General features: G+C 39.0%; 1 protein-coding gene across 1 annotated transcript; it reads right to left on the bottom strand.

The window, feature by feature from the left end:
- Positions 1 to 2,742: 2,742 nt before the first annotated feature.
- On the bottom strand, positions 2,743 to 24,335 carry LOC103600906 (neutral alpha-glucosidase C; the record flags this gene model as incomplete). Its single annotated transcript, XM_008585247.1, has 13 exons — positions 2,743 to 3,216; positions 3,832 to 3,935; positions 4,513 to 4,625; positions 6,149 to 6,262; positions 8,519 to 8,593; positions 12,175 to 12,251; positions 13,669 to 13,733; positions 15,127 to 15,370; positions 16,510 to 16,611; positions 18,381 to 18,477; positions 21,155 to 21,298; positions 23,124 to 23,203; positions 24,209 to 24,335. Coding segments are annotated over 13 exons (1,452 nt in total), but the record flags the coding sequence as incomplete, so codon positions are not given.
- Positions 24,336 to 24,876: the final 541 nt, after the last annotated feature.

The following is a 24,876-nucleotide window of genomic DNA, read 5'->3' as shown; positions in this document are numbered from 1 at the left end:
TATTATAACTTTAATGTAGATGAAATCACTCAGTGAACATTTTATCAAAAACATTTCTATGTTGATATACATAGATTATTTTTAATGGTTGTGTAATATTCCAATTTATGGAAGTGCTATATTTAACAAATCCCTTGTTAAAGAAAAATGAGCTTATCGCCAGTTTTCCACAATATAAACTGCATTGCAATTAGTAGCTCTGAACATTTATCTGGTTTATCTGAAGTGGAATCTCAGGGTTAGAGTATGCAAATTTAAAATTTTGACACTATTGCCAGACTGCCATCCTGAAAGATTATACTTATTTATAACTCTACCAATGAAGCACAAGAGTGCTTATTCCCCCCACCAACATCAGTACCAGACATTTTTACTCTTTTTAATCTTGGTCAGTTAGGGAAAAAAGTCATTTATTTGATTATTAATGAGGCTGGGCATCTTTCATATGCTTATTTTGTCTGTTTCAATTTCTTGTGAATTACCTTTGCCCGTTTTTCTGTTGGTCAGTTTCTGTTTTTAAACTGACTTGTCAACTCATTCCTTGGCACGTAAGTCCTGAAGGAAAGACACACTATGAGGCTGGGCATCTTTCATATGCTTATTTTGTCTGTTTCAATTTCTTGTGAATTACCTTTGCCTTCATTCATTTTAGAGCTTTGTTAGAATCCCTGTTGAAATGATTCTAATTTCTTACCTAAAATCCAGTTTCTTGTGAAAACATCAGGAATTAGCCAGAACAAGGTAACTGAATACCTGGAGGCCAATGCAGCCCCTCATAGCTCTCTGGTAAAATTTCAGAAATAGGAGGTGGGGTAAAGTGTAAGAAGCAATAACAGCAGAGAACAATTAAAAATACCCAGGCTATATTTCTCTCCACTTGTCTTCAGTCAAATGTTTTAGTATAAATTTGGGTCAAGAAAGAACAGTTCCTTAATAACTTACTTGACTAGTTCTTGTTTCATTCCTTCTTCCAAAAATTTTTTAAGTGGAAGAGTAGGCATGCAATCATTGTTGATCTAAAGATATTTCTTAATTATTAAGCTTTAAATGCTACTAAAAACCATTATTCATATTAGGGAAGAGCACCCAGTTTTCAGGCTAGGTCTTATTTTAAGTTGGCAAAGGAAATTTGAAGCTGGCAACTATGCTTTTGGCTAATGTAGGGTGCATCCTTTCTCCTCAATTGCAAAATGTACAGAAATAGGGGTAAAGAATCTACATGTGTCTAGGTAAGCTTACATATGGTGCAAAGCTCAAATCTCAACTGATACAACAAAATGTGTCCCCGAGGAAATGCATAATGATTACTGCATCTGGGGAGAGTTCTGTGTCAGAAAAGTAAATCAGAAACAAATACATTCAATTCTCACTTTTTAATTAATCAAAATCAATCAAATCCACCAGTTAACCAATCATAGCTAACAATTCCTGAAAGTCAAATGTAATGGTGCTCTGTTGGATATCAGAGAAATAAAACATGCTCTTAAGGAACATACAGTCTAGTAGGGGAACAGAAAGACATACTTGAAACATTAAGGTATGATTGCTGAGAATGCTAAGTAGAGCACAAAAGTCAGGCAGCATTTCAGAGAAGAGCAAAATCACTGTTAACATTCATGGGGGAGTAGTGGTGTTAAGGTAGTTAGAAAGGCGGCTTCATGGAAAAGCAGGATTTGAGTTGGGCCTGGAAGGATGGCAAGATTTGCATAGGCGGAGGAAGGGGAGGATACTGCAGCCCAGGGAACAGAAGGTACAGAGGTGGTAGTCGGCAAGCTTTTAAGTGGAGGAAGCCTGACAAGAAAATGTGCATGCTGAGGAGAGCTGAGGACTTGAGGCTCCCCCAACAGATGCTGTAGCAGGCAGCAGGGAGTCACTGGGTCTCCAGAGCAGGGAGCATCATGATGCAACTGGTATGTTATAATGTTCTATCCCATGCCAAGCCAGGTTGGATCCTGAGGCAAAAGGAAAACTTTGTAATACTGATCCTGTCTTTATTTAAAATATTGATATTTTATTCACCATGGGTTTGGGTTTTTTTTGGCATTAATTTTTCCTTTTAAAAATAGCTCATTAAAATATCATTTTGAGGGGCCGGCCCGGTGGCGCATGCTACAGTGTGCCGCTTGGGAAGCGCGGTGGCGCTCCCGCCGAGGGTTCGGATCCCACATACAGACCGGCCGCTCACTGGCTGAGCGAGGTGTGGGAGCGACACCGAGGGTTGCGATCCCGTAGCCGGACACGAAAAAAGACAAAAAGGAAAAAAATATATATATATCATTTTGATTATTGCTTTTTTTTGGCAGCCCCTTAAATTTTGTGCCTGAGGCAAGTGCCTCACTTGCCTCATCCTAGTCCCAACCCTGTGTTCTATTTCCACTATAACCACTATGTGGTTATTTTTTCCACTATTATTAATTGTAGTTTACTCATGTTATAAATATTCTTTGGTTCATAGACAGTATTTAATTTAAAAAAAAGGAAATTTGAATTTTAAGAAGATTAATGTAGAACTTTTGAGCCTGAGAAGCATGAAAGGGAAAAGAATACTCTGTGCTCCTAAATCAATCTTTAGGGGAGAATAACTGCCCATTGCTACAACATATGCTGTGCATGCAGAAGAGGGTTGTTCTGCCCATGTCAATGTGGTAAGAGATAACTGCAGTAGGGTGGTGTACCAGAGGCTGCTGTCCACTTGGAGATCACCAAAGCGACTCTGCTGCATGGCTTGAGGCAAGCCCCAACAAATGGGCCACATAAGTAGGCATGGCCCACATTAAAACAAACCCATCCAGCCCTGCTCAAGGAGAGGCTGCTCACTGGGCCATACTGTTTACCACTGGGCCATGGCCCAAGAGGCAATGGAAGACTCATGAACTCTATAAATATCTCAGGGCTACTTGGGTCCAAGACATGAAGAGTATCATTAGTACATCTTAAAATGTAAAATATGAAATCTATTGTTCATTATATACTGCTAATTAATGAAAGATTATTTTGAGCCAGAGAAGTCAATTAAACTGCAGCACAAATCTCAAAAAAAAAGGCCAAGGGAAGGGTGGAAAGGTGTAGGCAGCTCCCTGTGTGTGTCACCAGGGGTACTCTTTTGTCAATTGATGTGGACTTTCCAGTCAGCACCAATGTTCAACGAGAGTTTCTCCAGGCTCAGCGTGGATGTTTTGGTACAATATGTAAAAGTCACAGGCTGATCTTTACCATCTAAATAGCAAGACAATAAAAGAGGGAAACTTTGATGAATATCTAGGAGGGAAAAATCTTTTCTTTGAATCTGAAATGTTTTCTGACTCTATCATAAAACCTTATACCCCACTTAGAAGAATCCAAATTAATAGCACTTTTACCCATGAACTTCCATGAATTTTTTAAAACATGAAACACTTCATTGTTTTAAGTGCAAGATTGGTTGAAAAGAAACTGTAAGGAACAAAGTGATTTTTCCAAGAAATTCAGTATGAAAGGAAGGATATAAATCCCATCCTATGCCCTTTCATAAACTCCATAAACATGGGTAGGATCTCCAGGGCTTCAGATATTTATAGTTTAAAAAAACATTCAGAGAAGCTACAATATTTTTTTAAGCCCCAAATAATTTCCCTTAGAAAAATATTAACAGTGAGCAGAAAGACCAACTCATGAAAACAAGCAGGATGGCCTTGCTCACTCTAGAGACTAGTATATTTGACCTCTACCAGAAAGCACAGACTCTGCTCAGGGTAAACTCAGGGTAATTAGTTTTGGAACTAATCTCCTCAATGCAGATACTCCTGTGTTTACAAAAACAAACAGTTAGGTAAGAATAGACTGTCTCCTCACCAGATGAGTGGGTGGTCACAGAAGATGGTTTCTTCCTGAGCCCCAAGACCAAGATCCGCTCCACCACACACCTGCTGGGATATTGACCCCTCTCATCAGCACAACTGAAATAGATACAAATGGTATTAGGAGAAGGAGAGGAATGGGGGTTTGAATTGGCAACAGGTCAACATCACCAGCTTTGTGAGATCCCCCCCTCCCATCTGTCCCTATGGAGGCATGATCCATACAGGATTCATATTTACTGGGATGAAGAGATGAAAAAAGGTGACTCTGTGCCAAGGACTAACTAACCAGTGGTCATGTCAATATCCCTTTATAAGCCGTTTGGAGAGAAATCACTGAAGGACATAAAAGTCACAAATGTGACTTGGATACTATAATCCAATTGTAAGAAATCAGATACTTAATGAATTGGTGAATGGATGAATAAGTGGAATTAATGGGAGCTTAAATTGAATCCTTTTTTATTTTTTTTAGAGGGCGGGAAAGGAAGGTAGAGAAAATAAGGAAGGGACAAGGAAGAGACATTCATGGTAGGATAATTAAAAATACTCCACAAATGGCCTTCACCATTTACTTCTTTAAATAGTACCTTAAAACATCAGCTGTGCATTTGAAGATGACAAAAGACAGCATGATTTATTTAGGAAAGCACACAGATTCTTTAGCTGCCATTACCTGTTGATCAAAGCACCAGAACAGAATGAAAACTTCCTGTGCAAGAATTGCTTCTGGTGGAGGTACTGGAATGAATGACCATCATCAAGATATAACTCACCCACTGCAGAACCCTAGAGAATGAATCAAATGAATCACAGATAGACAATGTGTTTATATAACAGCTTTATAGGAGAATGATATCAGACCCTAAAGGGAAACAAGAGAATTTAAAAATTGTGAAAAATTATGTTGAACAAGAGCTTAATATTGAAGCTATACAAAGTAGTCATACAGGGCCGGCCCTGTGGCTCACTCGGGAGAGTGCGGTGCTGATAACACCAAGGCCAAGGGTTTGGATCCCACATAGGGATGGCCGGTTGGCTCAATGGGTGAGCATGGTGCTGACAACACCAAGTCAAGGGTTAAGATCCCCTTACCGGTCATCTTTTAAAAAAAAAAAAAAAAGTAGTCATACAAATACCTAATATATTCAGTGCCTGATCACTCCTGAATAAATAGTGAAATAATATAAATAAGGAAGTCACATAAGAGGACCACAAAGAGTCAGGCCTTGTTGAAATTTAAACTATGAAATACGGTCAGTGGTGCAAATGGCTTCCCAGAAAATGCTATCCCAGAATGTTACAACAAGGCCAAGAAAGTTCACAAAATGAAACTCAAGATAAAAAAAAAAGTCAGTATAAAATGGATAATAAGGTCAACTATCTTTAGAAGACCCTCCACTTAGAGAACAGTATCTGGTTCCTATTCTTTTAGTAGGAGGACCCCAATGTCACAGCACTCCAAGTGGCAGTTTACTGTTATAGACAATGCTTGATGTGTGATGGTTCTAGTTTCTTGCATTTATTCTGGGACCTCACGTGGGTCCAAAGTCCATAGTTTGGCCCAAGAAGACATGCCTAAGTGAAACAGATGGAAAAGAACACTGTAACTTACTTAATTATTTTATAATATTAATACAAGGGTACTTCAAAAAGTTCGTGGAAAAATAGAATTAAAAGATAATATGAATCTTTCCATGAACTTTCTGAAGTATCCTCATATGAATAAGAGTAAATATTAATATAATAAGAGCAAGAATTTGTGTTTGGCCCTGTACTACATTTGGGCAAATGGACAGGAGAGGAGTCTGCTACAGGCCTCATTTGGCTCAAAAGATCTTCTCAAAAAGCCAAATCAATTCTGGATTCTCCCAGGTTTAACCCAGGGAAATTTTAGTTGTTTGAGCCACATGATGAGAATAGATGTCATTGGGTGGGACTGGCATCACTAAAATGGTGCATAGACACAGGTACCTTTTTATGGGAGACTAGGTTTCAGAGCTAATCCACGTGGGTAGGCTGCCTATGGCCCAATGAGCTTTAAGTCCAGTAGTAATCAGTGCCAAGCCGAATAGTCACAGTGCCCACAAAGGTGGTTTCTATCATTCCAAGATCTCAGAGTTCCCTTTGGAACAATTCCAGGAGAGGCAGACAAGCTGGACAATGATTCAGAAATGATTTAAAACTATGATTTCAGAAGCACTTGTCTCATAGATGAGACTCATCACTTTTAAGTGGAGTCACACACTCAAAAGGCTACCTCTGTAAAGAGATAAAATAATAACTAATAGGGTGATCGATTTTCCAAATACCTTACTGCTCAGAGCAACCCGGAGTCCATATGGGGCATTAGTCATCCAGCCTGTGGATTTTCCTGTAGTTGTCTTTGTTGGTACCACACTTCCACCTCGTTGAAACACTGGTATCTACAACAGAGCAACACTCTCAGGGGAGGAGTATTCATATAAGGAATTTTCGAAGTAGAATTTAAAAATATTTCATTGTATAAAACTCACACTCTCTGTAAGTACAGACTCCAGGACAACACAAATCTGTGGGCACAGGGATGGCAAATTTGGGGGCCCTGACATTAAAAGGAAAAGAACTCAAACACTAAATAATGTCCATTTTTTAATTATTAGGGAAATTTCTCACCCTTCATCAATTTATTATCTACACCTGCATTTGCTGTTTTTTCTTGTAAGTGATCAATTCTATTCTACCCATCCTATAAGTGGCCTTTCCTATTTTGTATTTTTAATTTTCCTGCGAATATAATAAACATATTTATTTCTAGAGCCCTGCTAAAGAGTGAATTTTTCTAAGTGCGCCCAAGTGTATGTGTGGCTTTTTGGCTTGGGGAGGTGACTTTTGTCCTTACTCACTGCAGCCTTTACTCTTCTTGCTCCCTGCTTCTCTGGATCCCCAGGATGACCGACTCAGTTCTGAGGGTAAATCTGTGAAACTGCTTCTGTTATAGAAATCACCAAGGGTACTTTAAGTGACTCTAACAATAGGGTTGTGGGCATGGCCCATAACTGTGTCTTCTGGAATGGCACTCCAGGCAGAGAAAGCTGGGTAGGTTTCCTGCCTCCTGTAAGGAAGCTGCCTGGATCACATAAGGGTTTGTACTTGGCTCTAATTAAAGCACTAGCAAGGAAAAGATCAGAAGAACATATATGAAGTTGGGAGTGAGGGTGGAGTAGTTAAGATGACACCTTCTGCTCAACTTCCAGTTGGCAGCAAGAAGTAAAGCACATCTATCTCCTCACCACACCTCCCCACCTCATTAACCAATATATCTCTTCTTTTCTTCCTTTTTTCCCAAAGAGCAAGGTGGTAAGTTAGAGTGGAATGGGCTCTAGAGGGGCAGTCCAGCAGACCTGGGGGATTGCCTTAGTTCTGCCACAATCTAGCTGTGGCCCCAGACAAGTAATTTAACTTCTCTGAACCTCAGTTTCTTCACCTGTAAGTGTGAGGGGTTAGAGTACATGATTGTTAAGGTCTCTTATAGATCTGAAAGTTGATATCTGAAATAATTTTCTTTATAATGGGGTTCTTATTGCAGCTGGCAATTTTAAAAAATAACATTAGTATTTAGTATCTACTTAGGGCCTGTGGTGGTGCTTGTGATTCAGCTGCAGGAAGAAACCTCCCTTTAGAAACTCAAGACAGTCTGGATGTGCCACTTAGATTCTAACATCATAACTGATGCATTTCCTTGGGGAGGCCCAGGGTTACAACTGAAAACTCATGTTTTTTGACTTGGTCCTATAGAAGGACATTCTACATGGCACGTGTGGTGACCACCATGTTTTCTCTGTTTTTAGTATTATTGTTCTTCTTAGACATACAAATGTAAACATATGGAGAAGAGTTACGTTTGTACCCAATGTTTCATACCATGCAATCAGAGTTTATGTTATTTTTTAACTCTTTTTTCCCTCACATTTTAACGGTTTTATTGATATAATCCACATGCTGTATAATTCCCCAATTTAAAGTGCACAATTAAACAGTTTTCAGTATATTCATAGTCATGCAACCATTACCACAATCAATTTAAAACATTTTCATCATCCCCAGAAGAAATCCTGTACCCATTAGCAGTCATTCCCTATTGCTCCCCAAACCCTCCCCCTGCCCCAGCCCTGGGCAACCACTAATCTACTTACTGTCTCTGTGTGTACGTTATCATGCAGAACACTAATGTCCTTGGTTCTTTCTATATAGGAACATATTACGGGCTGAATATTTGTGTCCCCCCCAAAACTCATATGTTGAAGCCCCAATTCCCAATGTGACTATATTTAGCGATAGGGCCTATGTGGAGGTAATTAAGATTAAAAATGATTTCATAAGGGTAGGGCCGTGATCCGACAGAAACAGTATTTTCATATGAAGAGACACAAGAGCACTTGCTCTCTTTCTCTTTCTCTGTCTCTCTCTCTCTACCATGGGAGGGCAGAGCAAGAAGGTGGCAGTTTACAAACCAGGAAGGGGTTCCTCACCAGGAACTGAATCCACTCGCACCTTGATCTGGGACTTCTAAACTCCAAAACTGTGAGAAAATAAATTTCTGCTGTTTAAACCACTCAGTCTGTGGTATTTTGTTATAGTAGCCTGAGCAGACTAACACTAATAGCATGATAGGTAAAAATAATAGTCTGAAAATAACTTACAGTGTCCAATGCTACTGGGATCTTCACAGCACATCCTCCTTCCCAATGAGCAAATGTCTTAGAGTCATACCATACCTAAAAATAACAGACCCCAGTGAAAAAGAGTAGATGAGCAATTCTGCTCACAACTTCATTATTAAGTAAAACATCCACTTACCTGGATTTCAAATAACCAGAAAGACAAAATAATTATACTTTAAAAATAATCTTGAGTAGAAGATGGGAAGAACATGTACTTTTAAGAAGATCCCAAAGGACTGTGACTGATTAATTTAACTAAAAAGCCATTCATCTGTCCATCTATCCACCCAAAAGTTATTTATTGAACAACCTACCATGTGCCTAGCACTGTGCTAGGTGTTGTATATACCCGAGCAAACAGAAAAGACATAGTTCCTGCCCCCATGGATTTTATAGTCCACTTGGCTTATAAAACTTAATGCTTCTAAGTAGTCAAAAATGATGGAAAAAGGGGAAGAAAACAACAAAGAAAAAAAAGCACATTGCAGGCAAATGAATTACAAATGAGGCAGCAGAAAAGGAAAGCATCAGAGAAGGAAATAGACCTGGGGGTAAAACAAATGGAAACTTGGATTACTATTATAGTATCATTTTTTTAATAGAGTACAATTCAGGGATAAGACTCAAACTCTTACCTGGGATCCCTATCAAGGGGGTTTAGTTGCTGAAGAACCAAAAATGTCCCACAATATAATTTGATGGAATAAATCCTTAATATACCATCAGAAGCAGCATGAAAACAAAAACCTCTTTTTCTCTCTTCTAGCCCAGTACACTTTCTGGCAGCCACAGAGTCCATGTTGCAAGTTCACCTCCTAGGATTATCAAGTGCTTTATATAGCACAGCTGCTGAGTCTGTCACTGTCCTGATGTGAAGGAGACAGGGCTGTGATTTGACCATCACTAGCCACAGTGAACTCTCAATTCAACAGAATCAGTCCCACCGTGGTCATGATATGTTATCCTTGGTTGGATTTATTTATTTAATTTTTTTATTAGCATGTTCACTGTTACAAATCATACTTATTCTTTATGCCCCTTATCCAATCCCTGCCTTGGCTGGATTTAATTTGCTAATACTTTGTCAAGGATTCCTATATCTGTTTATGAGGGATACTATCTTAGCTTTCCTTTCTTGTAATGTTTTTCTCTGGCTTTCTCTGTCTTCTTCCTTGCCAATTCCAGTAGCTTTAGATAAAGAGCTGGTGGGATTGAAAGGTAAAAAGCTGATTCAAACAAGGTTTGGGAATGACCTCTTTACCATTTCTAAAACTAATTAAAGTGAGAGGAATAGAGTATGTGCTCTGGTGCCATGTACAAAGATCTCCAACCTGGGAAGGGTATAACTGGTATGAAGCACCTTGTAGATTAGACCTAGAGCTCAGTCCCAAGCTCCTCACCCAGCACATACTTACTGAGGGCCTACCATGTGGCAGGTATCCTTCCAGGTGCGGGGGATACAGCAGTGAACATAGCAGATAAAAATCACTGCGCTCAAGGAGCTAATGTTCCAGTGGGAAAGGCAGATAATAAACAAAACAAATAAGTAAATATATAGAATGTTAGAAGGCAAGTTCTGTGGAGAAAAAGACAGGCCGAAGAGGGGCTAGATAGCATCAAGGCAGTGAGAATGGTTTGTAATCTCCAGTCGGTGGTCAAAGAAGGCCTCACTGAGGAGATATTTGAGCAACGACTTGATGGAGGAGAGGAAATGGGCCACACAGAAATATGGGGGAGAGTGACAGTGAGGGGCTTCAGACAGCTCCTTTGCATAATGTGATGTGTACTAGCTAGCCAGCCGAGGTAGAGGCAGGTCTGGAAAGAAATAATTTGGCTTTTTTTTACCCAGTGTTTGTGAAGATGTAGCAAGAGCAACAATCACAGAACATTCTGAGAAATAGTCTTGATGGAATATAGTACACAGTCACAACAATGTGATTGTAGTGATGATAAATCATTAGTAGAAATTTGTGGCTAAGTCAGAAAGGCAGTCAGTTACTCTTAATGGGAGTCTACTGCTTTGTTAGAATCAACTAGAGAAACTTTCAGCAGAAATGCTCGCCAGAACCATTTATTTAGCTCTTATTTTTATCCTTTTTCTCAGGTTTCTACTTGGCAGGGGAACCTTTGTAAAGAGCCCTCAACTTCAGAACTCCAAATTACTAGAGAAATCAAGAGGAAAGATGATATAGTTCATGGACATTCTGGAGAAAAACCTGGTTATTGTCATATCAATAATGACAAATGTAGTAGGCTGAATGGTGATCCCTCAAAAAGATATATTCACTGCCCAATCCCTGGAAAGAGTGAATATCACCTTCTATGGTCACAGATTTGATTAAGTTAAGGAACTTGGGATAAGGAGATTATCCCAGATTATCCAGTTGGGCCCTAAATGCCATCACAAGTGTCATCATAAGCGAGAGACAGGTGACACAGACACACTGAGAAGGCCATGTGAAGATGGAGGTAGAGATGGGAATGATGTGGCTACAAACCAAGGAATACCAAGGATTGCCAGCAGCCACCAGAAGCTAGAAGAGAGGCATGGAACAGATTCTCCCTTAGATCCTCCAGAAGGAACCAACCCTGCCAATGCCTTAATTTTGGACTTGAAGCCTTCAGAACTGTGAGAGAATAAGTTTCTGTTGTATTAAGCCAGCAGGTTTGTGGTAATTTGTTACAGCAGCCTCAGGAAACTAATAAGACGTTTGTGTAAGCTAGGTTGAGGGAGAACACTGGCACTAGTTGTGGTTTCGTGGTGTTGCTATCCCAGCGCTGGACAGCACTGAGCAGTGAGTGTGGCCTGGCTCAAATGCCTCATCCCAAGGTCCAGGACTAATTTGACATGGCAGTCTCACACCAACTCAGTATCCTCAATGACTCTCCCCTACCTGCTGAAGCCTGTGGCTCAAGGACTCTCAAGGGTCTGTCTCCTTCCTGCTCTCCGGTCCATACTCTCTTTCCCTAGTCTGGTGCCCCAAGTTTCTGCACCATCTCTTCCCCTGGACGCTGTTGCTCTTATTACCCATGGCTCTCTGCTCTGCAGACCATGGGGTTGTTCCTGCCTCGCCCCCATGCCCTGCCTGGGTTCAGTGCTATGGGTTCCAGCAAGTCCAGGATGATATTTTATATGGTGACAATAATTAATGACAATAAGTAATAAAAGAGCAGAGGAAGGCTGGAGGGGCATAGAGGGAAGTCACTGTTACTACTTTTTACCCACTTTGGTGAGTGTCTGGAGATGAGATTTTGGTACCAAAAATTCAGATAGAGCCAAAACCAAAGAGCAAAGTTTCTTCAAACTTATGTTTTCCCCCAGAGTTTGACACCTCATAGTAGACTGAAGATTTCTTCCTATCCAAGCCTCAGTGTGTTTATACAAGTCAAAATGTAAAGGTAAAAAACCATTCTGATCCTCCTTGGAGTCATCAACCTATTCATCTTTCTCCCCCCACCCATGAAATTTCTTGACCTCTGAGGACAATGGTCATGACTCACAAGAAACATCAGTCGCTACAGTCATTTAGGCTGTGTTCACAACTGCATGATGAAGAAATCTCTTTCTTTAAAGAAATGGAGGGATGAAAGATATGAGACATGCAAGACATGTGGATGTTTGTTATTACTCTTACCTCATTTGATCCTGGTAGAAACACATCAACCATGGTGGCTTTTGGTTCTGTAACTGGATGAACCAATAAAGCACTTCCTAGAAAATGGAGGAGAAATAATGTTGAGTATCATTATAAGGATTTCTAAGACATCCTTTCTCTTTAAATGTGTGCTATTGTGATAAAGACCACTTGATTGTGAACTTCTGGAAAGCAGAGACTGGTGAATTGAACCAATGATTCATCAGAGAGATGCATTGTTTGTTAGAAAGAGAACAGGTGCTCAAAAGGTGCCTGTATTATCACCTGACATTAATCCACTTACGGTATATTAGGATTACAGGGAGGGGCCCTAACACAGTCTGTCAGTCTCATTTTGTGCATAACTACGAGTGCACCAGTAGTCTGAAACCTTTCCAAGTCCTGCACCTCTCCAAGTGTGTCACTGTTGCTGTGAGTGAGGCTGACGATGGGGAGCCCACAACTGTTATCCAGAAGTGTGGTCAGTGTGGATACTCACATCTTGCTTGCGTAGTTATCACTGGGAATGCAGTAGTTCTCTTAATGGCAATATGGATTATCAATTTTGTTTTGACCTTGGCATCACAAGTGTGTAAAATTCATGCATTTATGAATTCACTCTTTTATTTAATAAATATTTATTTATTGAGTGCTTACTGAATGCTAAGTACCATGCTCAGCTTTGGGGATATAGTGGTGAATAAGACAAACATGGTCCCTGCCCTCATGGAGTTTACAGTCGGTGAAGACAGATATTAAAAGTAATTACAAATTAGAGTTAGGACAAATACCAAAAAAGGCAAAAATACAAAATAGAATGAAAGTTATGTAACAGGAGGGACTGACCTTGACTAAACAGGGTAGAATTAGGTATAAGGAAGCAAGGAGTGGTTAGGAAAGTTTCTCCAAGGCAGTGACTATTAAGCTGAGACCTAACGATGAGTGGAGACTTAAAGAGCTCAGCTTTCTTTACATTTGGGAGTTTCTACTGTTCAGAAATGAGATTCACTCTTTGGACACTGTGTTTAGCCTGGCTTCTTGAGCCATGTTCCTAAGATAATAAACTTCCAGGTTCTGGGTTTGATGGTTCATCCTAATTAAAAAGGCCAACCAAAGAAAAATTCTATTATTGCATATGAAATAAGTTCTTCTGGTTCTTTACTATAAACGTCTGATCTACTTTTTTCTACTTCTTTTCCCTGTGGTGGTCTTGCAAGGCGTAGAGGAGTGGACCCAGAACAAGAATCCCAAATTACATCCAGAAAAGAATGGATTTATTTGAAGTTAACAGGAACAATATTATGAAACGTGCTATATCACAACAGGATAGAGCTACGATCCCACTAGTGCATTAATAATCTTCATGAAAGAATTTCTTTTATTTTTTGGCTTTCTTGGGATTAGGAATTTTTTTTAGTGCTCTTACACTAGAAAATATAATAAAAGCATAATCACAGTATCTATTATAACTATAATTAATCAAGAAATGCTCACCCAGCATGTATTCATCTTCTATACCAAAAGTCTCTAATTCATCAGGAAATTCTACCCACAGAGGTCTGTGAAAAGGAAAAGACATTCTCATTTTAACATCATTAGATGTTTTATTACAATTCAATCACTTATATTTTTAGTTTTATAACTATTAAAAGGAAAGTGGAAAGTATTAAAGAGCCAAGACTCTTTTTCATACGATTCAAGATTTTATGAGCAATTGCTGTAATTAGTTTATATTTTTCTTATGTGAAAGAGCTTTCTATTAACTCAAATGTTCCAATGAAATATTGAGAATTCTAGTACCTCAATCTTTTCTTCTGACTATTTAGCACTAAATACTACTCTAACAGGCAGAAGCTGAACTTTGTGCAAGTACAAATGCCTAACACCTTTGATGTAAAACAAACTAAATGTTTGTAAAACCATATTTTACAGTGATAATTCTGCTCTGCTTTTTCATGCTCTCACTACCTATTTAAATGAAAAGAACTGGCTTTTCTTGTTTTCAAGCAGCCAACAGTTTTGGAAGGTTGAGAAGTTGCTGTGTGTTCTTGTTTTGATTGTTATTGTTGCACACAACTATCTATGAGGCATCTGGGCTCATAAAAATAACAAAACTTTCAATATCTATGTATCTGGATATTAACTTAATGGCTGTAATCATTTTTCAATTTCATGAGGGAAAGATGTAAGAGAAATTTATTTTTAGTTTATTCACTAACTTTTGTAATAATATATTCCTTTCCTGCTAACTGGTAACAAGACAGTTGTCTCTAAACCTGGCTGATGTCTAAAATCACTAGGGAAACCTCTAACAAACATAGATCTCTGGATCCTACCCAAGGAGATTCCTGGCAGGTTTGAAGGGGTGACCTTGGAATGCGTATTTGTAAAAAGCTCCCTAGGTGATACTAATCTGAGCCAAGTTTAGGAACTGCTGATCCAGAAGTCTTTATGTATTATGTCTGTGTGTATTGTTCTCTAACCTAGAAAGTTGGCTTTTTGTATTTTGCTTTCAAAATAGAATTAGAATATAACTTACACCCTAGGAAAAATGCTCACCTCAAACTTGGAATGGTTTAGCCCTAGGGGTGAGATAAAGTTTAAGACTGGCAGAATAAATTATTCTTCATGAAAGGATGCTTATGGGTTAAAATGAATCCAGTTACAAAGTCACTTCCTTTTTCATTGAAATATCTCTATTTCTGTTTCCTATCAAATATTAACACTTTAGTCACAAAGTAGCAGGGGATCTAGTTTTTAGCTTCTGTGTCCTCAACAGCTAGCACCCTGCACACAGTTGATGCTCACTAAGCTGACAGAAACTGGATTAAACTCATGGCTTTTCTTCACCTTTTCTTTTGAAGTCACTGTGTAATTACTCCACTCCCTAATCACTGAGAGGATCTTTTGTTATAGATCGGTTGCTGGGCCCCTGAATACATGAAACTTTACCTCATGACAGGCTTAGAAGCCATATGTGCATGGTAGAATAGAGAATACCAATAGGGCAGGAGGGCATAGCGCTCTCTGATGGCTTCTCGGATGAGCCGGGTGTGCTCCTCCCCAAATAGCCAGGGCTCCCGCCGCTTGGTGTTCATGGTGGCATGGCCACGGAAGAAGGGCTGGTAGGCTCCAGCCTGGTACCAACGCACTAGCAGCTCTGCCTCTGGATTCCCAATGAACCCACCTACATCAGCTGGTTAGGCAAAGAAAGACCAGGTAAGGCAACAGGCTTTGCATAAATGATGTACACAGGTAAATAAGGCCCTGAAGACTGACAGGAGAAAGGTGCTGTATGTGTACTCAAAATGACAGAGTAAAACTGTGGCCTCAAGTAGGAGAGCCCATCCTATAAAACTTAGCCTGTTTAGGGATCTGACAATACACTCTCTGAGTATTCTTTTCTTGCCAAAAGATCAGAGGCTTTACTGCAAGAATAATAATTCTGTATGTTCCCAAAACCTAGATAACTCAAAAATTGCAAAATGTCTGCCCTATTAAATAAGTAAGTAAGTATGTGTGTGTTGGGGGTGGGGAGGTGACAATTGATTTCTTTTGAAAAAACAGTTGAACTAAAATAAACATTATAGAAAGAACTAAAGCAAAGCAGATAATCAGAATTGGAGTTTTAGGTAGAATTTCACCCTGAGGACATATATACCTTATTTGTGGATTAATGCCATAAAAACATATGTATCAAAAAAGTGACATCAATTTGCTTCTATTCCTACAGAAAACAATCAGCAGCTGGAACTGCAGTCATACTGAGTAACTTCCATTGTTAGATCTCATGTCTGCAGAGAATTCTTAGGATTCAGGAAAGGCAGTCCATCAGAAAATCTCATTTTAACTAAATTTACTTTTCCCAAGAACATATCTTTTTAAAAATAAAAACAAAAACAGTTAAAATATGTCATGGAATTTTAGATCTGATAAATAGAAAATGTTTCTGTAAGGCTGATGTCTGATTTGCTAACTTCTTTGTAGTTCTATTTTTCTCACTTTCAAGAAGAAAAGATATGTGTCAGGAACAGAGCCTCAGTTATCAAGGGTGTGTAAGGAGGAAGTGATAAGAGGATGAGGGGAAGAAGCACTGTGGTTCCCTCTCTGACAATCTGATTACACATCCTCAATTCAGACAAGAGGCAAGTAGCTCTGAGGCAACCCTTTCACTCTCCTCTCTAATCCACTCTCCTTCACTCTCTCTCATTTTGTTTCCCACATTTATCCCTGCCCAAAACAGCCAATGAGAAAGGATTTGTGACCAGCTTTGATGAAAACATTCTTGCTTTTTATTTTCTCTCCCTTCAAGCCTCATCATAGGACTCTTCTTACCTCCACAGAAAGAGATGCCAGTGATGCTGAGAGTGAGTAACATTGGGATAGAAATCTTCAGGTAACTCCAGTCTGCTGTGTTGTCACCTGTCCACACAGCACCTTTGGTCACCAGTAACAAGGTATTAAAAAAATAATCACAAATGTTTTTAATTTCATATTTATATTCCTTATTCATAAAAGACAAATTTTAAAAAGTATCAATTTTCGAATATGAAAAAATTATTAAAATCCACAAGTGTTCTATGAAAATATTCCAAAATTGCACTTATATTTGAAGTATAATGCAAGTCTGATTATCAAAGAAATAATTTTAAAAATAAACTTTATTGAGGTATAATCTGCATACAGTAAATATACCTATTTTAAGTGAAAAGTTTGATGAATTTTGAAAAATGTATACATCCATGTAACTACCTCCACAAGCAAAGCATGGAACATTTCTGTTAACTGTAAAAGTTCCCTCTCTCTGACTATTAGTCTCAGCATATGACTTAAATAGTGTTCTCTGTAATGCCTTTGCTACACAATGGGGCAAAGCTGATAGCTTCATACAGAGTACTGAGGAGTAGACAGTGGGCCAACATTTAAGAAACCAAAGATTACTTAGTATTCATATCTCCTATTAACTTTTAAAACTGCTGCTTGTGTTTTCATTAAAAGTACCTTTTTTAGTGCTTAAAAATGACACTTGTAGAGAATTTGGAAAATAAAGATAGTAAAAGAAGAATATTAAAATCACTCACAATCACCAAGTTACTAAATTTTCTTGTATTTTTATTTATTAACTTTTAAAACTGCTGCTTGTGTTTTCATTAAAAGTACCTTTTTTAGTGCTTAAAAAGGACACTTGTAGAGAATTTGGAAAATAAAGATAGTAAAAGAAGAATATTAAAATCACTCACAATCACCAAGTTACTAAATTTTCTTGTATTTTTATCTCTGCCTATCTATCTACCTATTTACTGATTTCAATTACTACCTTACATTTAATTTTTTATAAAACTGGGATAACATATAAACATTTAGGCATTCTTTTCTTCATTTATCATGATGTCACATTTTCTCATGAAATTAAAGCTACCAATTTAAATAGCCTCATGATAGTCTATCATATTGGATATACCATGCTTCTATAATTATTTTCTTATTGTTACATATTTAGATTTCCTTTCTTTTTTCCCTTTTGTTTCAAGGACTAATGCATCTCTGTACCTGAATCTTTGCCTGAGATGATAATATTTTGGCCTTTTCCAGAGTTCCACAGGGGCTGGTTTTCAGGGGTGGAGTGGGAGGCCTAAGGATGTCTATGGTACAGTTAAGTCCTGGATTCTTCAAACTAGGGCCTAAGTTCTCAGTTATTTATTCAAGGCTAGGGAACTTAAAATAGCTTTCCTTCCACAGAGTGGTTAAGTTGAACTAGAACTTCATTAGCTAGTAAACCAGATCCAGTTATAGATGACCCAGAGCACAGCAACAGCCAGGTCTATTTTGAAGCACATTGCTAAGTGGAACAGGTAGTTGAGGAAATATGTTAGAGGTATATTTCCCTGGTTTTCATAAATCAAAGAGACAGGATCAGAGATGACCATTCTGCATACTGAATACTCTAAAGTCTCTCTCCCAACAACTAAGTGGCCATTTCTTCAGTTGGAAAAAAATATCAAACTTGATTAAAATTGATCTACTCGGTTTTATAGGACAAAAGGCATACTTTAGGGCATAACACTCTGTACAATCAAAGGATCAAAGGCCTGAACAATGGCTATTGAAAAGAAAGGCATCAACACGGTAGCAGAATACACCATAAATGGTCAAAAAAAGGCTGCTAATTTTTGTTTTTCAGTCTGATAATATGAGCGATTCCTTACCATACTTTTGTGATCCAGCAAAGAAAGAACGTGTAAGAACAAAGGGTCTCTCTTTCCCTTTAGATCGCTGTATCAGTCCTTCTGCAGTAGCCATTTGCTACAAAGTCAAAGGAGAAAAATTTCAAAGAGGTGACTGGATTAGGGCATTGTGTAGACGTCCCCAATAAGCTATCTAACATGCAAAATGTAAACAGTAGGTAGAAATATGAGATTAAAAATATTAATGTGAATCCATCAAATAATTTGCATGATGTAACAATGAAACTACTCTAAATTCTCCTATTAGAAAAATAGTAGGGGCTTCTGGTCAAGATGGAAGAAGAGACAGTCCCTAGCATCACTCTCTCCCACAAATCAACCAATTTACAACTATAAAAAAGCAATGACAGCCAAGCTGGGACCACTAGAGCTCAGGGGAAGAGGAGGATAGACCTACGGAATGCATGAAGGTAGGAGAAGACACGATGAGAGAAAGAAAAAACAGCTCTGACCATTTAGAGCCCTGGCTGTGTCCAGGCTGGAGCTGCGGAGTACATGGAGCATGAGCCAGCAAAAGCCACAGCTGTGCTCTTCAGATGAAGTTGCTTGGAGACGGCAGGGGAGAAGAGGGACTTGGTGGGCCCCCAGGCCAGCAAGACCGGTAATAGGGTTCCTGTGGACCCACATAGGAGTGAGGAGCCACAACAAATGAAAAAAAGGAGCCACTCAGAGGCCGATGAGTCATCACAAGGGACTGAAGCACGGCCCATCCCACGGGAAGCGTTTGGAGTACGGGCAGGCAGGGAGACGGGCCCACCAGGAGAACACTGGGGCACAGCAAGGACAGTTGACCTGCCCCCAATCAGCACAGGACCACTCAGAGGAGACTGGTCAGGAATATGGAATTGCATGGGGTACAGTTTGATGAAAAGACTCAGGCCCAGACCAGAGTTTCTACACAATCCGGTGTACTGGATTGCATGAGAAGCAGAAGTACCTATGAAGTCAACCATTAAACCTTGAGCTGCACAAAAAGCCTTCCCTAGGGAATCAGCAGCAAAGCAGCAATTTAGCTCAACCACAGAGCTCCAGTACTGGTCCCCACAGGAAGTTCCCCCATTTGAGAAGTAAGCAAAGGACAACAAATTAGTTCCAGCACAGAGTATAATTGGTGGGAACAGCTAATAACCCAACACAGAGATGAAAGAAAAAACAAAGTACCTGCAACCAGAGACAAAGTTTCATATTAACTAGTAAAGGTTTCATTTCACCAAAGAATGCCTGTAACACCTAGAAGGACCAGAAGTCCCTGGGCTACCAAGCCAGAAAGCGGGGAAGGATGGGGGTCTCAGCAATGCCCCCCAACACCTACAACCAGTCCTGAGGGTAGGGGACGAGGGCCTCAGCCATGCTCCAAAAATATGCACAGCCAGCCCAGTGGCAACCACCAAGCCACTGCAGGAAGCACCCCAGGCCTTCTGAGCCAGGGCAGTGGGGGGCCTTGGGCCTTGGCCACGGCCACGGCCACGCCCCCCAACATGTGCATTTGGTCCAGCAATGACCACCAAGCCACAGCAAGAAGGGCCCTAGGTGCCCGAGCTGGGTCAGTGGGTGGCGAGGGCTTTTGCCACACCCCCCCTGACATCCGCGCCCAGCCTGGCAATGACCAAGCCACCGCTGGAAACCCCCCCAGTCCCCCTTGTGGGAATGAGGGGGGTGCCACAGGCCTCAATCCCACCCCTCCTCCTTCCTCTTTCTTCCATCTAATTTCCTTCCCCTTTCCCCTCTCCCCCTCCCTCCCAACTGCTCTGCAACAACATCCTAGAATGCAAAAAATAATATTAACAAAATTACATTTTCTTTAAAAAAAAAAAGAAAGGAAAAATGGTAAAATTTTTTTGATTAACACACTATGCTAGCATTCTATTTGGTGCTTACTATTGCTAGGCATTTTATAAGATTTTCTCATATAATCTATACAACAACCTCTGAGACAGAGAATTTTCATTGGTGAAAAAAACTGAGATTCAAAGAGGTTAAGTGACTGATCCTGGCCTACATAAGAAAATTCTATAACAAAAGCAGTTTGCAGTTATAGCAACAGGTTGTTAGAGAAGTAAGCACATACTACCTGAAAACTGTGGTATATCTAGACAGTAGCTCCCTTTGGAAAATACCATTTGGTGGGAGGGCCACAGAATTAGTCACATTTTGAAAATAACAAAGAACCATGGGTATAAATTAGGGCAAGTGACTGCTAAATCTTTTGGATGTGATTGGCAAATGAAATACAATTCTACCACTTTTATTGAGAAGGCTAAGTACTTACCAAAAGCTTTTTACATTTAAAAAATATATTTATTGAAATTTTATATCTGTGTTCTAAATCTTACTCCCCTGGTATGAACATAAGACTTGCTGTATTTATATATTTGTGAAATTTTAAAACATTTGTTTTAATTACCTTTGTTTATAAGTTTATATACTGCCTGTATCAATAAAAGTTTTGAGGTAGTATCCAGTGCATTTAATAATGGCTTTTATAAAGGCAGATGCTTCTATGTTATCATTAACCTAAGATATTTTAAAATTCATCAAGTGCACTATGGAAGGAAAAGAAGCAAAGGGAGAAATACTAAAACGTCTCGTATCAACTATTACCTAAGACTTGTTGCAGTTGTCAGAAAAGACACAAAGAGAAATGAACAGTATTGTATGGCTATTATAAATCAAACGACTTTCAATCCAAAAGTCAGGGCACATGAGTCCAGCTGACTTCTTTTTGGATATTTTACCTGATAAAACCCATAGATGTTGTGAAGGTCTCTGTGTTCCCAATTGCCGTGATGAATGGCATTCTTCTGTATAGTTAGCTCTGGCCCTCTAAAGACAGAGGGTTCATTCATGTCATTCCATACGAAGAGGATGTCTGTAGATCCCTAAGAAGTAAATCTTGGTCATAATAATACTCCCACATTGATGATGTTAATATAATAGCTGACCCTATTCCTCTTTCCTATCCCATTTAGCTTACTTATTTTTTATGTTTATTATCTATGCTCTTGTCCTCTGTTCCATTGCTAGAATATAAGCTCCACAGGGCAGGGAATATTGTCCACTGTGTTCGCTGATAAATCCCAAACACCTAGAATAGTACCTGGTCCACAGAAAGTTCTCAATAAATATTGTTGATGAATGAAAGAATGCTGCACTGTATTGTCTGTGAAATATATATTGCCCAGCAAATTCACTCTGAGATTTCCCCGGAGAACCTCCTACAGGAAAGGTGAATGTTCACTTAGGCTCTATATCATCCATCATCTGTTACAACTCTTAACTAAGGGCAATTATAGCTGTACATGCCAAAGATTGATTCTTCTCTCTAATAGTTTGAAAGATTTGACAGCTAAGATATCATTTGTTAGCATGATCTATAGTTTGTGTTCTACATAGAATTGTTCAGTTTAGAGTGGGAAGGGACAGTTGAGTCATCTAGTTAAGTAGAGTCGTAATCCCTTTTATAGAATCTCTGGTCTCTTAGCATTTGATTGAATAACTACAATGACATGGAGTCCCTCAGGCAGCTTATTTCATTATTTTCTGAAAGTCCTCCTCCTTGTAACATTCCCTCACAGGGCCTAGTTTGCCTTCTGGGACACCACAAAATATATCTGCTGCTGTACCCACATGATAGTCTTTAAAATGCCTGGAGGTGGCTTATGTGTCACCTTCAAAATATGGTACTTCTGTGAACAAGATTATATGGTTTCCAAATATTTAACTGCCTTAACTGTTCTTCTTTAGCACCCTCTAAGGCCAGAGAGTAAACATTTCCAACTTTGCAAGCCATGAGGTCTCTTTTTCAGTTACTTAGTTCTGCGAGAGTAGTGTGAAAGCAGCCATAGACAATAAAGAAATGAATGAGCATGGCCATATTTGGCCCAAGGGTTGTCTATCCTGGATGCCAGTTATGTATCTAATCATCATTAGATATTAGTGTCCTAATACATGATGCTCAGAAACTAGAGTTTAGTGGTTAAGAGCTGGGCTTGGGAGACAAACAGACCCTACTTCAAATCTTGAATCCACCACTTTCTATGTGGGTGACCTTGGTGGGTTTTTAAACTTCTCCATGCCTCAATTTCCTCATCTGTGGGATTAGATATAATTATAATTCCAACTTCAGAGGGTTATTGTAAAGATAAAATGGTATGATGTGCATAAAGTTCTTAGTACAGTGCATGGCACATAGCAAGTACTCATTTTGTATAGGTATCATCATCATCACCAATATCATCATAACTGTTTGAAAACAATTCTCCAGATGTGGCCTCTCCAGTTCTCTCTGGTTCTTATAAGATTCTCTATTAACTGATTTATTATTATACTTTACTTTTAATGACACATTATACTTTTAAAGATATTTTCACATATATGATATCATTATCTTTAAATAATAGTTATACAGAATACAATTTTATATAAAATGTACATAGTAATTTGAAAATATAATAAATCTCTGTTATAAAGTACCTTGATATATCATACAGCCTATTACAATAGAGTTCAAAATCACAGCTTTGGTGCATATGGCACCTCCCCCAGCACCACCAAGTCTGTAATGTGGTAGCCATCTTTGCTTTTTCATACAAAAATTATATATCAAGAGCTACTCAGTGAAGCAGAGTAGTTCTATTAAATCACTTTTTTTCCTTCTCTCATCCTTTCAAGTAACTAGGAAATAGTAAAAGAATAAAAACAAACCTGATAAACAGAGAAAGCAAAAAGACCCGAATACCACTCTCTGACCTTGGGATTGGTGAAATCCAAGTAAGAGGAGAGACCTGTAAAAGCAGAAGAGTAGACAGCCTGTTAGGAACAGTGGTCCTCACACTAAGATGTGTTGTAAAGAAGATATCAGATTCAAGAGCTGGGTAATCAATGGACACCAAACATAAAAGATAGCTGATAGAGGCATGGACTGGTGAGAAGTAAATGAAAGCAATGCTGGACTCCAGTGACAATCACCAGATCTTGTAACACGAGAGGCACAGGGGAATGAACAAACATCAAGATGGAGCCTGTCCCTCACTAATGGCCTAAGATGGCCCAAATAAGGACAGCAAATATCTTGCAGTGACCCCTTGGTTCTTAAAGAGAATAGAAAAGTGTGTTCAAGTGGTGTAAGGGGAGAAAAGGAAGTCATGGCATCTCTACAGTGCATGGATTTATGAGAGTGCTATATGGCAGAGTAGAAATTTCCTTTTGTCCTCGGGCAGTTTCTACCGAGATTTTATTTTATTTTATTTTATTTTATTATTTTTTGAGTGCTATATGGCAGAGTAGAAATTTCCTTTTGTCCTCGGGCAGTTTCTACCGAGATTTTAAACTAATAACTTTTGAAATGAAGAATCAACAGTTGCCAGAGGCAGCTGAGGTCACTCATGAAAGGCTGGGAAGTCAAAACTATGGGCTAAAAGGGCAAAGTGCAATCCACAAGGAGAGAGCCTGCAAGAGTCTGCTTTTTTTTCTTTCTCCTCCTCCCCTTTTCTCATTCCCTGACTTTTTATCTTTATTTGCTTAGAGAAATATCATGTCACTGAGGTTTGCTTGTTTATTTTTCTTTCATTCATTCATTTGCTTATTGATTGATAAATGTATATAAAGCACACAGTACCAGGTGTTGTAAAAGATACAAAAGAAGGCAATACCGTGTCTTCCTTAAAGGTGCTTAAAATGTAGCTAGAGGAGAAAGAAACATCTACAAGGAATGAGAATGATGGCTATACAACCTTCATTAATTGGGACTGAACAAGTAGAAATAGTAAGTGTATAAAGTGATATCATACCAGGCCAGCAAATCCCTTCAAAGTTTCTCCCTTCAGGACTCCTCACAAAGAAGCCCTGTTCTTTGGCCTTAGCGTACACCGAGTAGTCAGGGTCAATCTTGATGTGGGGGTCACTGATGACCACAAGCTGCCAGGACATAAAGATTTGAAGATCACATCAGTTTTATATGAGATATATGTTCATTTATACATTTTCACCATAGTTTGGGGGTTCAAATTTTACTCAAAAAAAACTACAGCTAGTACTTTATTGAAATATTTCAGACATCAGTAAAACCCTATAACCTTTCCTTTTCTTATGGAAATTTAAACTGATGTCAAAGCCAGGCCAATGCTCTTTTATAATTATGACTGTATAACAAATACATGTTCTTATAAGATAGCATTTATTAAGCTTCTGTCTGTGATGCTGATGCTGAATACAATACATAACGGATTAAGTAGGTAGGATCCCGCTCCTCTAGAGCTCCTTTATCATTTAGAAGCTAAGATAACACTGGCTTTTAAGATGGCGACGGGTCTGGAGCGGCCGTGCCAGGAGACAGCGCGACCCTGAGAAGTGTGTGCTGTGATACCAGAGTACTATTTGCATTTCCAAGAGCAACAAAAAATGAATAAATCTTTCAATAACGAACCTACAACGACAAACAAGCAACAACAGGTTTGAG

The sequence above is a fragment of the Galeopterus variegatus genome, unplaced genomic scaffold (assembly GCF_000696425.1).
Source record: "Galeopterus variegatus unplaced genomic scaffold, G_variegatus-3.0.2 Scaffold3504, whole genome shotgun sequence".
In the NCBI taxonomy this organism is placed as follows: Eukaryota; Metazoa; Chordata; class Mammalia; order Dermoptera; family Cynocephalidae; genus Galeopterus; species Galeopterus variegatus.
Note: the sequence above shows the minus strand (reverse complement) of the source record. Positions and strands in the feature narration are given on the sequence as shown.